The following is a 17,052-nucleotide window of genomic DNA, read 5'->3' as shown; positions in this document are numbered from 1 at the left end:
TCTGCTTGGTTTGTCCTGGCTCATCTCCCAGAGATATCCTTCAAGAAAGTGTTTGACAAGGAACTGCAGATGCTGGAAAAATGAAGGTAGACAAAAATGCTGGAGAATCCTTCAAGGAAGCTTTGAATCGGAGAAATTCTAGCCAGTGTCCCTCAGATATAACTCCACAAACTCCTCCCCCTCTTTGGCCTTTATGTTGGGACTGGTATCTGGGGACGGAAGAGAAAGGTTTCCCACTTCAGAGAAGTCTCTCATGGTTCGTTCTACAAATCCAATCAACTCCACTCAGCCCCGACCGACTGTCAAGAAAAGAGATTTATTTTTGTGCCGTTACTTACGTTCAGTTGTGCCTTTTAGTCACTGTGGGTTTTCCCCTAAAGTGTGTTAAAACTCCACGGTTCCAATCTCGGCAAGCCTTCCCAGCAAGTATCACTGATGTATCAGATGCTGAAAATAGCAGAATTCATTACTCAGTCTTTCCCCGCTACTTGCCCATGCTGACTTGTGATGCAATGCCGGTGGCAAGAGACAGTCACATCAGTACAACACTAATGATCACATACCCCACTCCAGGGTGCTCCGGTTTCCTCCCACACTCCCCAAGACGTACAGTTTTGTAGATTAATATAACTTTCTACACTTACAATAGGTGCAGGAGTAGGACATTCAGCCCTTCGAGCCAGCACCACCATTCAATGTGATCACGGCTGATCATCCCCAATCAGTACCCTGTTCCTGCCTTCTCCCCATATCCCCTGACTCCGCTATCTTTAAGAGCCCTATCTAGCTCTCTCTTGAACGCATCCAGAGAACCTGCCTCCACCGCCCTCTGAGGCAGTGAATTCCACAGACTCACAACTCTCTGTGTTACCTTTTTTTAAACTTCCCCATCCTGGCTACAAACTCTGTACAGGCAGCGCCCGTAGTCAGGATGGAACCCGGGTCTCTGGCGCTGTGAGGCGCTACCGTGCTCCGGTTTTCTCCCACATTCCAAAGACGTGCAGTTTTATAGGTGAATTGACCTCAGTAATTTGGCCTTGGCCTTTTGGGTGGAACGAGTGTGAACGGGTGGAGAACCTGTCCCACTTACGCAACGTTTTCGGCGACTGCCGGCACCCGTCATAGGTTGCGGCAGGTCTCCGAAAATGTTCAACCTGTTGAAAATCCAGCAGTGTTTTTTCCGGAGCTCCCGCAACAACAGCTTCGTCCGCTGGACTGGAGGGCGGCAGATTCGAACCGCCCCAGGCCGCAGTTTGAACCGGCCCGTTTGCGGAGCTCGGATTCAGCCGCGGGATTTGCTCACCATCACCCGGCGGGGTCACCACATCGGAGGCCTGGATCGCCTCGGCGCAGAGGGAGAGCAAGGAGGGAAGAGACAATGACTTTGGGACTTTAAACTGTGTTGAGTGTTTGTTTTGTTATTTATTCTATGTTATGATTGCAGTCTAAACCATTTCATTGCACTGAAAAGCCATCCAGACTTCACCCCGCGACATGTCGCCTGTACGGTCGTGAGTCGTCTCCTCAGTCGCCCAAAGAGTCGTAGCGTCTTTCTGGTCTCCGCTGGATTTTCAACGTGTTGAACATTTTCGTGGCGACCGGCAACGACCTACGACGGGTGCCGGCAGTCTCCGAAAAAGTTGCGTAAGTGGGACAGGCCAGGCATCTCATTCTTACCCATCAGACCGAGACAATGGTGGAAACATGACTGGACTAGAGTGTGAATATAATCATGAATGGAAAATAATACGAATGTCTCACTGAAACATCACTGAAAAATCCCAAAGGTCAGATCCTCAAAATGAAACACATTGTGTCTGAACCTGGTTTATAACAAAGGAATGCCCTGAGACATGGCCCGTATCTGCCTTCATTGCCTTTTCTTAGATACAGAGTATTCCCTAACCCCAAATGGACACTTTAAGCATTGATAAGGAAATTAGAGACAACTTTGTGAGCAGAATAAAGGCCGGCACGGTGGCGCAGCGGGTAGAGTTGCTGCCTCACAGAGCCAGAGACCCGGGTTCCATCCCGACTACGGGTGCTGTCTGTACGGAGTTTGCACGTTCTCCCCGTGGGTTTTCTCCAGGTGCTCCGGTTTACTCCCACACTCCAAAGACGTGCAGGTTTGTAGGTTGATGGGCTTGGTAGGATTGTAATTGTCCCTAGTGTGTGTAGGATGGTGTCAGTGAGCGGGGATCGCTGGTCGGCACGGACTCAGTGGGCCGAAGGGCCTGTTTCCGCGCTGTATCTCTAAACTAAAACTAGGAGGGAAGCAGAGAAATTGTACAAATAACAGACGATATATTCAAAGTGGCACGGAGCTGTAAAGGATGAAAACCTTGTGACCTGATGTCAAAATAAAAACCTTTCTCTCAATGTCAGCGAGACAAAGGACAAAGTTCGACTTCAGGAAGTGAAACATACACACACCCCGGCATACTTTGGCAGCACAGAATAGAGTTGAAAGTTTCAGGTTCCTTGGAGTAAATATCACCAACAATTTGTTCCATTGAAGCTGTGGCCAAGAAGCCAAACCAACGCCTGTACTTCCTTAGAAGGCTTAAGAAGTTCGCCATGTCCCCAACAACTCTCGTCAACTTCTACAGATGCGTCATAGAAAACATTTGATCAGGACGCATCACAGCTCGGTTTGGGAACAGCTCCATTCAAGACCACAAGAAATCGCAGAGAATTGTGGACGCAGACCATCACACAAACCAACCTCCCTTCCATTGACTCCATCTACACCTCACGCTGCCTCGGCAAGGCCAGCAGCATCATCAAGGACCAGTCTCACCCCCCCGGTCACTCCCTCTTCTCCCCTCTCCCATCGGGCAAGAGGTACAGAAGTGTGAAAACAAACGCACACCTCCAGATTCAGGGACAGTTTCTTCCCGGCTGTTATCAGGCAACTGAACCATCCTACCACAACCAGAGAGTGGTCCTGAGCTACTACCTACCTCTGGAGACCCTCAGACTAACTGTCTGAAGAAGGGTCTCGGCCCAAAACGTTGCCTATTCCTTCGCTCCATAGATGCTGCCTCACTCGCTAAGTTTCTCCAGCATTTTTGTCTACCTCAGACTATCTTTGATCTGTCTTCACTGGACTATATCTTGCCTTAAACGTTATTCCCTTATCATGTATCTGTACACTGTGGACGGCTCGATTGTAATCATGTATTGTCTTTCCGCTGACTGGTTAGCACGCAACAAAAGCTTTTCACTGTACCTCGGTACACGTGACAATGAACTAAAGAGATACAGTGCGGAAACAGGCCCTTCGGCCCACCGAGTCCGCACTGACCCCGTATACTAGCACTCTGCTACACACTGGGGGAAATTTACAATTTTACCAATTCCGATTAACCTACAAACCCACAAGTCTATGGAGTGTGGGAGGAAACCGGAGCACCCGGAGAAAACCCACGCAGGTCACGGGGAGAACGTACAAACTCTGTACAGACAGCACCCGTAGTCAGGATCGAACCTGCCCCACTGAACTAATCTAAACTCTGAGAGCCAGGATAGACACAAAATGCCGGAGTAACTCAGCGGGACAGGCAGCATCTCTGGAGAGAAGGAATGGGTGACGTTTCGGGTTGAGACCCTTCTTCAGGCTGATGTCAGGGGAGTGGGTGGGACATGGATAGAATGTAGTCGGAGACAGTCAGACTAGTGGGAGAACTGGGAAGGGGGAGGGGATGGAGAGAGAGGGAAAGCAAGGGTTACTTGAAGTTAGAGAAGTCAATGTTCACACCGCTGGGGTGTAAACTGCCCAGGCGAAATATCAGGTGCTGTTCCTCCAATTTGCGCTGGGCCCCACACTGACAATGGAGGAGGCCCAGGACAGAAAAGTCAATGTGGGAATGGGAGGGAGAGTTGAAGTGCTGAGCAACCGGGAGCCAGCATAGCCCTCAATGGGCTGAACGGCCTCCTTGTTCGTCGTAAGGCAATGTTGGGACGGGCATGTTCTGCAGGAAACATGGGAAACATAATCTGGCGTTGTTTATGGGGGGGGCGAGGTAGAGAGTGGGGTGTTAGTTATAAACGGGGGCTATAAATGCATGCTGCCTCACCAACGGTACAACAACAGGAAGTGCTTGTTCTGAGGTGAAGCTGGAGTGGTGAAAGTTATGCTGAGATATTGTCTCTACCTGCCCTGATCCACAAAGTGTGTTTGTAGACAAGTGACTGCTGATGCCCAGACAGATTATAATCTAAATTAAACTCAGTAGATAGAACACAGAACAGTACAGTACATGAACAGGCCCTTCAGCCCACAATCTTTAGTTTAGTTTAGAGATACAGCGCGGAAACAGGCCCTTCAGCCCACCGAGTCCGTGGGTTAAAATTTTTAAATATGCAGACGACACAACAATAATTGGCCTAATCTCAGACAACAAAGAATCACAATACCATCTAACAGTCGATAGCGCAGTCAAATGGTGCGCAGACAACAACCTTCAGCTTAATACATCAAAAACCTTAGAAATCATCATAGATTTTAGACGCAATCAAAACCACAAACCCCCGGTCCATGTCAACTCTCACCCCATAACCTCCACGAACTCATTTAAGTTTCTAGGCACCTATATCTCCAATAATCTAAAATGGCACATCAATGCAGACCACGTCATCAAGAAAGGTCAACAACGTCTATATTTCCTCAGACAGCTCAAAAAGTTCAGAGTCGATAAACACCTCCTGGTCCGTTTCTATCAATCAATCATTGAAAGCATCATCACCTCCTCAATCACAGTCTGGTACGGTAACACCGATAGTCACTCACTACACAGAATACAACGCATTGTCTCCAAGGCCTCCAGGATCATCAACTCCCCCCTCCCCTCAATCCATTCCAGTTATCTCCAACGTACCTCACAACGGGCAAAAAAGATCATCTCGGACCACTCCCATCCAGCAAATCACCTTTTTCAGTCTCTCCCTTCGGGGAGGCGCCTCAGGTCACTTGCTACTAAAACCACCCGCTTTAAAAACAGTTTCTTCCCCTCAGCAATAAGAACTCTCAATTCCGTCCAATAATCAGACAATAATATGACTTTTGATGTATACAGTGCCTTGTCTATGGTCTTTGTTTGTTCTTTTGCACTATGTATTGTTGGTGAGATTTGTGATTTGTGATGTGGTATGGATGCACTTTATTACAGTGATCTGTGTTATTAGTGGTATGTAACAAAAGCAGTGTACCATCATGTACCGAACCCAAATACCACCAACCCTGGTTGCGTGGCAATTAAAGATTCTATTCTATTCTATTCTATTCTATTCTATTCTGACCAGCGATCCCCGCACACTAACATAATCCTACACACACCAGGGACAATTGTGCATTTATACCAAGCCGATTAACCTACGAATCTGTACGTTTTTGGAGTGAGGGAGGAAACCAGTGCACCCTGTAGAAAACCCACGCAGGTCACGGGGAGAACGTGCAAACTCCGTACAGACAGCACCTGTAGTCAGGATCGAACCCTGGTCTCTGGCCCTGTGAGGCAGCAGCTCTACCCGCTGCACCACCGTGCCGTGCAACATTTCTTACATGTTGCGATAGTCCGTGCCTCAACTACCTCCTCTGGCAGCTCGTTCCATACACCCATCCCCTGTCATCTATGCCTCTACTTTTCAACTTCTTTACCACTCATCTTTTCCAGCATTGTGTGGTGGGTTCATTAGCATCATAGAGTGATACAGTGTGGAAACAGGCCCTTTGGCCCACCTTGCCCACACCGGCCGACATGTCCCAGCTACACTAGTCCCACCTGCCTGCGTTTGGTCCATATCCCTCCAAACCTGTCCTATCCATGTACCTGTCTAACTGTTTCTTAAACGTTGGGACAGTCCCTGCCTCAACTACCTCCTCCGGCAGCTCGTTCCATACACCCACCACCCTCTGTGTGAAAAAGTTACCCCTCAGATTCCTATTAAATCTTTTCCCCTTCACCTTGAACCTATGTCCTCTGGTCCTCGATTCCCCTACTCTGGGCAAGAGATTCTGTACATCTGCCCGATCTAGTCCTCTCATGATCTTATACACCTCTATAAGATCACTCCTCATCCTCCTGCTCTCCATGGAATAGAGACCCAGCCTACTCAACCTCTCCCTATAGCTCACACCCTCTAGTCCTGGCAACATGCTGGTAAATCTTCTCTGAACCCTTTCAAGCTTGACAATATCTTTCCTATAACATGGTGCCCAGAACGGAACACAATACTCTAACTGCGGTCTCACCAACGTCTTATACAACTGCAACATGACCTCCCAACTTCTATACTCATTTCACGACGAGGTGAACCTCTGACCTGGTTCTCCATAGATGCTAATCTGATTTGTTTTTACCCACCCAATGTTGCTCACTAACGACAGAATGAATTACAATAACAACTTGTATGGTTTATGCTCGATACTACCACGCAACCACGGAAGAATACTTTATCAAACCGCAAGGCCACACGACAAGCAAAGAGACACGAGGGAAGTATGAAATATTCACGATTTGTCACCTCCCTCCTTGAAACGGCGGCAGAGATCGATAACGTTTGCTGAAGATAGACACAGAGTGCTGGAGTAACTCGGTGGGTCAGGCAGCATCTCTGGAGAGAAGGAATAGGTGACGTTTCTGGTCCAGACCTTTCTTCAGACTGAGAGTCAGGGGAGAGGGAAAGGAGAGATCTAGACGGTGATGCAGAGAGATAATGAACAATGAATGAAAGAAACGAAAAAAAAGTGACAATGAAATAAAGGAAAGAGGCCATTGTTAGCTGTGGTGAAAACAGGTAACAGGCAATGAGACTCAACAAGATGACTTTGAAGGTAGACAAAAATGCTGGAGAAACTCAGCGGGTGCAGCAGCATCTATGGAGCGAAGGAAATAGGCCACGTTTCGGGCCGAAACCCTTCTTCAGACTTTGAAGCTGGTACGACTAGGGTGGGGGAGGGACAGAGAAGGGGAGGGGGGGGATTCAAGGATTACTTGAAGTTAGAGAAATCAATATTCAGGACTCTCAGTCTGAAGAAGGGTCTCGACCCGACTCCTTTTCTCCAGAGATGCTGACTGTCCCGCTGAGTTACTCCAACTTTTTGTGTTCATCTTCGGTTTAAACCATCTGCAGTTCCTTCCTACACAAGAAAGTTTTCTGCATTTCTTTAGGACCTTTGTGTGCAGGGTTCCGAAAAAGTTAATTTGTGAGTGGAACCGATAGTAAGGAAGGCAAACGGAATGCTAGCATTTATTTCGGGAGGACTAGAAAATAAAAACAGGCTGAGGTTTGATAAGGCGCTGGTCAGATCGCAGTTGGAATACTGTGAGCAACTTTGCGCCCCATATCTGATGAAGGATGTGCTGGCTCTGGAGAGGGTCCAGAGGAGGTTTACAAGAATAATCCCAGGAATGAGTGGGTTAACCTAATAATAATAATAATAATGGATGGGATTTATATAGCGCCTTTCTAATACTCAAGGCGCTTTACATCGCATTATTCATTCACTCCTCAGTCACACTCGGTGGTGGTAAGCTACTTCTGTAGCCACAGCTGCCCTGGGGCAGACTGACGGAAGCGTGGCTGCCAATCTGCGCCTACGGCCCCTCCGACCACCACCAATCACTCACACACAGGCAAAGGTGGGTGAAGTGTCTTGCCCAAGGACACAACGACAGTATGCACTCCAAGCGGGATTCGAACCGGCTACCTTCCGGTTGCCAGCCGAACACTTAGCCCATTGTGCCTATGATGAGCGTTTGCCGGCACTGGGCCTGTACTCGCTGGAGGTTAGAAGGATGAGGGGAAACCTCATTGAAACTTACTGAATAGTGAAATGCCTGGATAGAGTGGATGTGGAGAGGATGTTTCCACTAGTGGGAGAGTCTAGGACCAGAGGTCACAGCCTCAGAATTAAAGGACTTACCTTTCGAAAGGAGATGAGGAGGAATTTCTTTAGTCAGAGGGTGGTGAATCTGTGGAATTCTTTGCCACAGACGGCTGTGGAGGCCACAAGTCAATGGATATTTTTATAGCAGAGGTAGATAGATTCCTGATTAGTGCGGGTGTCAGAGGTTATGGGGAGAAGGCAGGAGAATGGGGTTGAGAGGGAGAGATAGATCAGCAATGATTGAATGGCGGAGTAGATGATGGGCCGAATGGCCTAATTCTGCTCCTGGAAGTTATGAATCTTCCTAACCCCAGTGTGTCCCAAAGACTTTACGGCTAAGGACTAACTTGGTACAGCTGATGAAGCCACTGGCCCACATCTCCATTCACACATGTTCAATCTCCCCACTGGATAAAACATAGGTAGAAAGAGGATGAACGTGCAAACTCCCCATAAAGAGCGTGGGTTTCCTCCGACTGCCCGGTTTCCTCCCACAACCCAAAGGCAGGCGTGATTGTAGGTTCATCGCCTTCTGCAAATTGCCCATGGTGTGTAGAGAGGGGATGGTGCAAAACTGGGACATCGTAGACTTACAACATCCCGAGGGAAATTAAGAACCAGACAACTAGGTTATAAGTGAGAGGGGAAAGATTTAATAGGAATCTGAGGGGTAACTTTTTCACACATGTGGGTGCATGGAACGAGCTGCCAGAGGAGGTAGTTGAGGCAGGTACATCAACACCTTTGAACAGACACTTGGACAGGTAGACAATAGACAATAGACAATAGGTGCAGGAGTAGGCCATTTGTCCCTTCAAGCCAGCACTTACTCCTTATTCTTAAACCCTGTGGCCCCTGTTCTGGACTTCCCCCAACATCGGGAACATGTTTCCTGCCTCTAGGTACATGGATATGAAAGTTTTAGAGGCACATGGGCCAAATGTTGGCAGGTGGAACTGGTGTAGATGGGACATCTTGGTCAGCATGGACAAGTTGGGCCGAAGGGCCTGTTTCCAACGCTGCATGCCTGTATAAACCCAGCGATCAGGCAGCATCTTTGGAGAGCGTTTGGGATCTGGACCCATCTTCATGCTGTACAGGTGGGGGGAGAGTTTCCCAGAAGATCCACCCCCTAATCCTCAGTTCCCCGGCAACACATCGCACCTGTTGCCCAACGGCGCCATCTGAACCATGCCAGTAAAGCCGGGCTTGAAGTGTTTGCCGACCAAGCCCAGGCAAGGGAAGAGGTCCTGGAACGCGTCCCAGAAGGTCCTTATCCTGAAGACGTAGACTATGGGGTTGACCACCGAGTTGGCGTGGGACAAGACGACGGTGACGAGCATGAGAGGGGTCGGGATGTGGTAATGTGGACAGAAGAGCTCAATGCAGTTGATGATGTGGATAGGAATCCAACTGAGGGTGAAGCAGAAAAGAATAATGAAGAGGGAGGTGGCCGTCCGCAGTTCCTTCCGGACAACCCTCCGGCGCTTTTCCTCCACGCTGATGTTGATGTGTCGCTCGGCTATTCTCCTGATTTGTCTCCGGGCCTCGGTGAAGATCTTGGCGTAGATGACAAACATGGCCACCAGCGGGAGCAGCATGCAGAGGATGAAGTTGAAGTAGACCATGTAGGCCTGGTCGATGATGTTGAAGAAGATGCACGTCTCGTTGGGCGTAGCCGCCTTGCGCCAACCCATCAGCGGCAACAGACCGATGACCACCGCCAGCGCCCAGGAGCCAAAGATGATCATGGCCGTGGTCCTGTTGGTCAGCAGCTGCCGGTAGCGGAGAGGGGCTAGCACGGCAATGTACCGCTCCACCGCCACGGCAAACAGCCCGAAGATGGAGGCTTGGGTCAGCACTAATATGCTGCACAACATGAGGACACACAGGTAGTAGCGGCATACCGGGATGCCGAGATCAGACAGCAGGGCACACGGGATCGCCACTGCGCCCACCAACATGTCCGCCACAGCCAACGACACCAGGAAGAAATTAGTCACTGTCCTCAGCTTTCGGTTCCTGACCACGACAAAACAGATAAAAATGTTCCCCAGGACGGCAAAGAAAGCTGTGAAGACTTCCACAATAAAATACCATGCCCTGATGTTGAGAAAATCAGTGGTACAGTTGATTTTACTGTGGGACAGATTGGATGGGACATCAACAAACACGTCCATGGTGGAACGACAACGCACAAACTTCTTACTCCTTCTTATTTCATCTTCTTCTTCGTGCGATTCTTCATCGTTTCCACTGCTCGCGCCTCTTCATCCCCTCTCTCCACCGTGGATAAATCCTCAACCAGTGGATCCAGCCCCACCTGAGAAAAACGGTAACAAAACGATTCAATCTTCAATCTGTTTCTAACCCTATCGCTGACCCCACCATCCAATTCCTCCACATCCCAGGCCGAGAAACAAATATGAACAAGCCACACCTTTCTAGGTTTGTAGGGAGGAACTGCAGATGCTGGTTTAAACCGAAGGAAGACACAAAATGCTGGAGTAACTCAGCGGGACGGGCAGCATCTCTGGAGAGAAGGAATGGGTGACGTTTCGGGTCGAGACCCTTCGTTAGAGGAAAAGGACAGAGAGGAAACGGGTTGAGACTTCACAGATACAGGCACCAAACGGACTCAAGCAAACATAGATAGACCCAAAAAACAGAGTTACTCCAGCACTCTGAAACGTCACCTATCCATGTTCTCCACAGATGCTGCCTGGCCCGCTGAGTTACTCCAGCACTCTGTGAAACGTCACCTATCCATGTTCTCCACAGATGCTGCCTGACCCGCTGAGTTACTCCAGCACTTTGTGTCTATCTGCGGTATAAACCAGCATCTGCAGTTCCTTGTTTCTACAATGTTCATACCATTGGGTTTTAAGCTGCTCAAGTGGAATAAGTAGGAAGGAACTGCAGAGTTGGGTGTGGCCTCACTCTGGCCATGGAGGAGGCCCAGGACACAATATCAATACCCATTGTAAGGCTGTGTTTGCATCTGTGATCATCATGCATCAAAAAATATCATTTTCCTGAGATTGTGCTGTCAGTATAACTTGTGCTGTCAAGAAGGAACTGCAGGTGCTGATTTACACTGAAGATAGACACAGAGTGCTGGAGTAACTCAGCGGGTCAGGCAGCATCTGTGGAGAACATGGATAGGTGACATTTCACAGAGTGCTGGAGTAACTCAGCGGGTGCAGCAGCATCTATGGAGCTAAGGAAATAGGCAACGTTTCGGGCCGAAACCCTTCCGGGTTTCAGCCCGAAACGTTGCCTATTTCCAGAAGGGTTTCGGCCCGAAATGTTGCCTATTTCCTTAGCTCCACGGATGCTGATGCACCATAACTCAGCGGGTCAGGCAGCATCTGTGGAGAACATGGATAGGTGACGTTTCACAGAGTGCTGGAGTAACTCAGCGGGTCAGGCAGCATCTGTGGAGAACATGGATAGGTGACGTTTCACAGAGTGCTGGAGTAACTCAGCGGGTCAGGCAGCATCTGTGGAGAGAAGGAATGGGTGAAGGTTGGATGGGAAGAGAAGGTTTCAGGTCGAGGCCCTTCAACATACTGCTGAGTTGCTCCAGCAGTTTGTGTCTGTCTTCAGTAGAATGTATAGTTGACTTCAGCATGCTAATACTGTGTGTAAACATCTTCTCCTTGCGTATGACGTGCAACTTGTAGGACAACTTGTTCTATTTGATCTTATTTGTTTGTGCACGTCACGTTGATGACAGGGTGGACCATGCAATCTCCCACCTAAAGGCTAAAGAATTCACGTCAAGACAACTTCCACTTTTGGGACCGAGGTAGATGCAACTCATCGCAGAACTCAAGTAAGAGCGGGGCGTGGAAGCAAGAGAAACCACACGTTTCACAGCCGTGACGCAGGCTGGAGAGGAACTACAGATGCTGGCTGAGACCAAAGGTAAACACAAGGTAGACAAAAAAGCTGGAGAAACTCAGTGGGAGCAGCAGCATCTATGGGGCGAAGGAAACAGGCAATGTTTCGGGCCGAAACCCTTCTTCAGACTATACGCCACATGTTGGCCGAGATCAGGTGGAGTTGAGCCTCAGCACCTTTACCTGCCTCAGCATAAAATTATCACTTACCTGTGCTGCTTTTCACCGTGATGCCATCTTCAGTCAGCGTCACCCTGCAACATGGATGGCAGGGACGGGCTAAAGTTGTGCAGGGAGGAACTGCAGATGCTGCTTTACACCGATGATAGACACAAAGTGCTGGAGTAACTCAGCGGGACAGGCAGCATCTCTGGAGAAAAAGGATGGGTGACATCTCGGGTCGAGACCCAACTTCACACCTGGTTACATTTATACCCTGTGCAAGGAATTAACACCGTCAACAAAATATATATATATATTAATTAATCGAGAGTTATTCCTACACACCTGACCTCCAATACCTGCAACAGGTAACTAGAATCTGCCACTGATTAAAAACATCTCAGGGAACGTCTATTGAAAGGAGTAAAGTACTGACCTGAATTTGCAAAAGCATTTTCCCCCACAATGTTCTGCAGTTCCAGTCACGGGGGGTGTGCGTGGAATTAATTTCTGGTTAGTATTTTCTTTGCAGGATGTTTTCTGTGTCTGTTGTCTCCTCTCCCCCTCCCCTCTCTCCCCCTCCCCTCTCCCCCTCCCCCTCTCCTCTCCCCCTCCCCTCTCTCCCCTCTCCCTCCTCTCCTCTCCCCCCCTCTCTCCCCTCCCGCGGCTCGGTCAACAATGCGGGAACTGGAACTGTCCGCAGGAACAGTGTTGGATAATGGTGGAGCGACTGAACACTCTCGCAGCGTGGAGAGGGGACTGGGGAGTGAGGGGGATGAGGGGACAGAGGGGTCTGGGGGGGGGGGGGTGAGGAGGGGACAGAGGGGTCTGGGGGGGTGAGGGGGATTGGGGGGGGTGAGGGGGATGAGGGGGACAGAGGGGTCTGGGGGGGGTGAGGAGGGGACAGAGGGGTCTGGGGGTGAGGGGGATGGGGGGGTGAGGGGGATGAGGGACAGAGGGGTCTGGGGGGGGGATGAGGGGACAGAGGGGTCTGGGGGGGGGGATGATGGGGACAGAGGGGTCTGGGGGGGGGGATGAGGGGACAGAGGGGTCTGGGGGGGGGGGATGAGGGGGACTGGGGGGGGGGGGGTGAGGGGGATGAGGGGACAGAAGGGTCTGGGGGGGGGGGGGTGAGGAGGGGACAGAGGGGTCTGGGGGGTGAGGGGGATGGGGGGGGGGTGAGGGGGATGAGGGGACAGAGGGGTCTGGGGGGGGGGATGAGGGGACAGAGGGGTCTGGGGGGGGGGGGGTGAGGAGGGGACAGAGGGGTCTGGGGGGGGGATGAGGGGACAGAAGGGTCTGGGGGGGGGGGGGGAGGAGGGGACAGAAGGGTCTGGGGGGGGGGGGGGGTGAGGAGGGAAGGAGGGATATATTCACGTTTCCTTTACCGATCTCGCCCACTAACACTATCCTAAGGACAATTTTACATTTACACCAATTCACCTACAAACCTGCACGTCTTTGGAGTGTGGGAGGAAACGGAAGATCTCAGGAGAAACCCCACGCAGGTCACGGGGAGAACATGCAAACTCCGTACAGACAGCACCCGCAGTCGGGATGGAAGCCGGGTCCCCGGCGCTGCGAGCTCTGTGAGGCAGCGACTCTACCCGCTGCGCCTTTTTGTGCCTTTTTGTGCGCCCGTGTGTGATATGATGTGGTTTAATTGGACAGCAAGCAGACAAAGGCCTTTCACTGCACCTTGTGCGTGTGAGAATCATAAACCAATATGCATCTTAATGGTGTTGACACAGCTATAATATATGATCCCATAACCACAATGCGCTTGATTCTAAAATGTCCCTTTAGAGATAGGGATGAACAATATTTGCTGGGTTAGTTTAGAAGAACAGCATGGAAACAGGCCCTTCGGCCCACCGAGTCCATGCTGACCAACTATCACTCGTACACTAGCACGATCCTACACTCCAGAGACAATTTACAGAAGCCAATTCACCTACAACTCTGCACGTCTTTGGAGTGTGGGAGGAAACCGGAGCACCCGGAGAAAACCCATACAGGTCACGGGGAGAACGTGCAAACTCCGTGGAGACAGCACCCGTAGGCAGGATCGAACCCGGGTCTCTGGCGCTGTGAGGCAGCAGCTCTACCCGCTGCGCCACCGTGGGCAGGAGAATGGGGTTAGGAGGGAGAGATGGATCAGCCGTGGTTGAATGGCGGAGTAGACTTGATGGGCCGAATGGCCTAATTCTGCTCCTATCTCTCATGATCTTTTAAACCATGCTGAGAGGCAGGCAAGCAGGGGGCAGTGTGTGTGTGTGTGTGTGTGTGTGTGTGTGTACAGTGACTGTGGTTAGAGTGAAATAAAAGCTGCTTGAATCACACATCGGATCAAACATTGCAGATAGCTTCCTTATCAAAGCAAAGACGGCCAACAATTAATTCCGGCTTCAGGCGACATTTCAGGTTTGCGTTATCAAGCAGTTCACTTGACTTTGTAAAACGATGCCAATTCTGGAGCGCGGTTCCCGAAGCCACTTTCAGCTGAATCTGAAAGTTGGTGGGGTTAAATTCCCACCCCGCCCCGTGCAAAGATCAGGATTAATACCCGGTCAGATGCCCCTATTTAGAACGGAGACGAGGAAACACTTTTTCTCACAGAGAGTGGTGAGTCTGTGGAATTCTCTGCCTCAGAGGGCGGTGGAGGCCGGTTCTCTGGATGCTTTCAAGAGAGAGCTAGATAGGGCTCTTAAAAATAGCGGAGTCAGAGGATATGGGGAGAAGGCAGGAACGGGGTACTGATTGGGGATGATCAGCCATGATCACATTGAATGGCGGTGCTGGCTCGAAGGGGCGAATGGCCTACTCCTGCACCTATTGTCTATTGTCTATTATGGATGAAACCTTATATTATAGCCCGCCGATGCAGAGACTGGATGGGTTGCTACTGGGAGAGATATGGAGATGTCAACAGAGAAAAATTAGGTGCAGGAGTAGGCCGTTCGGCCCGTCTAGCCGAATGGAGATAGGAGGTGGCTGACCACTTCCATGCTTCATCTTTAAGCTAAACTAATGTAACTCAAAACTGCTCGGAGAGTGTTACATCTAAACATTGGCATCCAGGCAAACAACTCCAAATGCATTAACACGTGTTTTTGTGTAGGAAGGAACTGCAGATGCTGGTTTAAACGAAAGACAGACACAAAAAGCTGGAGTAACTCAGTGAGTCAGGCGGTATCTCTGGAGAAAAGGAATAGGTGACGTTTCGTGTCGAGACCCTTCTTCAGACTGAAGGTCAGGGGGAGGGAAACGAGAGATATACACGGTGATAGACAATAGATAATAGGTGCAGGAGGAGGCCATTCGGCCCTTCGAGCCAGCACCGCCATTCAATGTGATCATGGCTGATCATCCACAATCAGTACCCCGTTCCTGCCTTCTCCCCATATCCCCTGACTCCGCTATTTTTAAGAGCCCTATCTAGCTCTCTCTTGAAAGCATCCAGAGAACCTGCCTCCACCGCCCTCTGAGGCAGAGAATTCCACAGACTCACCACTCCGCTATTTTTAAGAGCCCTATCTAGCTCTCTCTTGAAAGCATCCAGAGAACCGGCCTCCACCTCCACCTGAGGCAGAGAATTCCACCGATATAGAACAAATGAATGAAAGATATGTAAAAAAAGTAGTGATGATAAAGGAAACAGGCCGTTGTTAGCTGTTCGCCAGGTGAGAACGAGAAGCTGGTGTGACGGGTGGAGGAGGGATAGAGAGGGAGGGAATGCAGGAGTTACTGGAAGTTGGATAAATCCATTTTCATACGACTGGGCTGTAAGCTGGCCAAGTGAAATATGAGATGGTGTTCGTCCAATTTGCATGTTTTGTTTGTGTGTTGTTACGCGAGGGTTTCAATCAGCAATGATGGACCAATTTACATCAAGTCTGGTGTTGTTGACACAGCTGCATCCAGCCTCGTCTTCCACGCTCAACGCTTCCCCTTCGATAAACATTGCGGGCGCCACGGGTTGCCAGACGCCTGCCTTTCGGTACCGCCTTGGACCCACAAAACTCCATGTAAATCCTCAACAGTTCCTGACAGAGACAAAGCCCAGACCAGCAAGATCTCGGTCTCCAAAGTCTGTGCCGAACATAATGCAAAACATGTTTACTTTAGTTGAGGAAGGAACTGCAGATGCTGGTTTACACCGAAGATAGGCACAAAATGCTGGAGTAACTCAGCGGGACAGGCAGCATCTATGGAGCGAAGGATAGACAAACATGCTGGAGAAACTAGGGGTTGGACAGGCTAGATGCAGGAAGATTATTCCCAATGTTGGGGAAGTCCAGAACAAGGGGTCACAGTTTAAGGATAAGACTGAGATGAGGAAATCATTTTTTACACACAGAGAGTGGTGAATCTGTGGAATTCTCTGCCACGGAAGGTAGTTGAGGCCAGTTCATTGGCTATATTTAAGAGGGAGTTAGATGTGGCCCTTGTGGCTAAAGGGATCAGGGGGTATGGAGAGAAGGCAGGTACAGGATACTGAGTTGGATGATCAGCCATGATCATATCGAATGGCGGTGCAGGCTCGAAGGGCCGAATGGCCTACTCCTGCACCTATTTTCTATGTATGTTTCTGTGTATGTTTCTAAACTTAGCGGGACAGGCAGCATCTATGGAGAGAAGGAATGGGTGACGTTTCGGATCGAGACCCTTCTTCAGACTCTGAAGTCTTAAGGAGTCTGAAGAAGGGTCTCTCGACCCGAAACATCACCCATTCCTTCTCTCCAGAGATGCTGCCTGTCCCGCTGAGTTACTCCAACATTTTGTGTCTATCTTTGGTTTAAACCAGCACCTGCAGTTCCTTCCTACACACAAACAAAAAATGTGTTAATGTATTTGGAGTTTTTTGCCTGGATGTTTAGTTTAGAGATGCAGCGTGGTAACAGGCCATTCGGCCCACCGAGTCCGTGCCGACCAGCGATCCCCGCACACTAACACTATCCTACACACACTAGGGACAATGTACCATTTTACCCAAGCCAATTAACCTACAAACCTGTAAGTCTTTAAACTGATTTTTTAAGTAGGAACTGCAGATGCTGGAAAATCGAAGGTAGACAAAAGTGCTGGAGAAAC

The 17,052-nt window shown here is 49.8% G+C and overlaps 1 protein-coding gene across 1 annotated transcript; it reads right to left on the bottom strand.

Annotated features, from left to right (window-relative positions):
* Nucleotides 1-8,858: 8,858 nt before the first annotated feature.
* LOC116967840 (adenosine receptor A1-like) lies at nucleotides 8,859-12,143 on the bottom strand. Its single transcript, XM_033014461.1, has 2 exons — nucleotides 12,007-12,143; nucleotides 8,859-10,214 (listed from the first exon to the last, which is right to left on the bottom strand). Exon 2 carries the CDS (start codon nucleotides 10,069-10,071, stop codon nucleotides 9,031-9,033), a length of 1,041 nt encoding a protein of 346 aa, XP_032870352.1. The 5' UTR covers nucleotides 10,072-10,214; nucleotides 12,007-12,143; the 3' UTR covers nucleotides 8,859-9,030.
* Nucleotides 12,144-17,052: the final 4,909 nt, after the last annotated feature.

Source organism: Amblyraja radiata, chromosome 41, assembly GCF_010909765.2.
Source record: "Amblyraja radiata isolate CabotCenter1 chromosome 41, sAmbRad1.1.pri, whole genome shotgun sequence".
In the NCBI taxonomy this organism is placed as follows: Eukaryota; Metazoa; Chordata; class Chondrichthyes; order Rajiformes; family Rajidae; genus Amblyraja; species Amblyraja radiata.
Note: the sequence above shows the minus strand (reverse complement) of the source record. Positions and strands in the feature narration are given on the sequence as shown.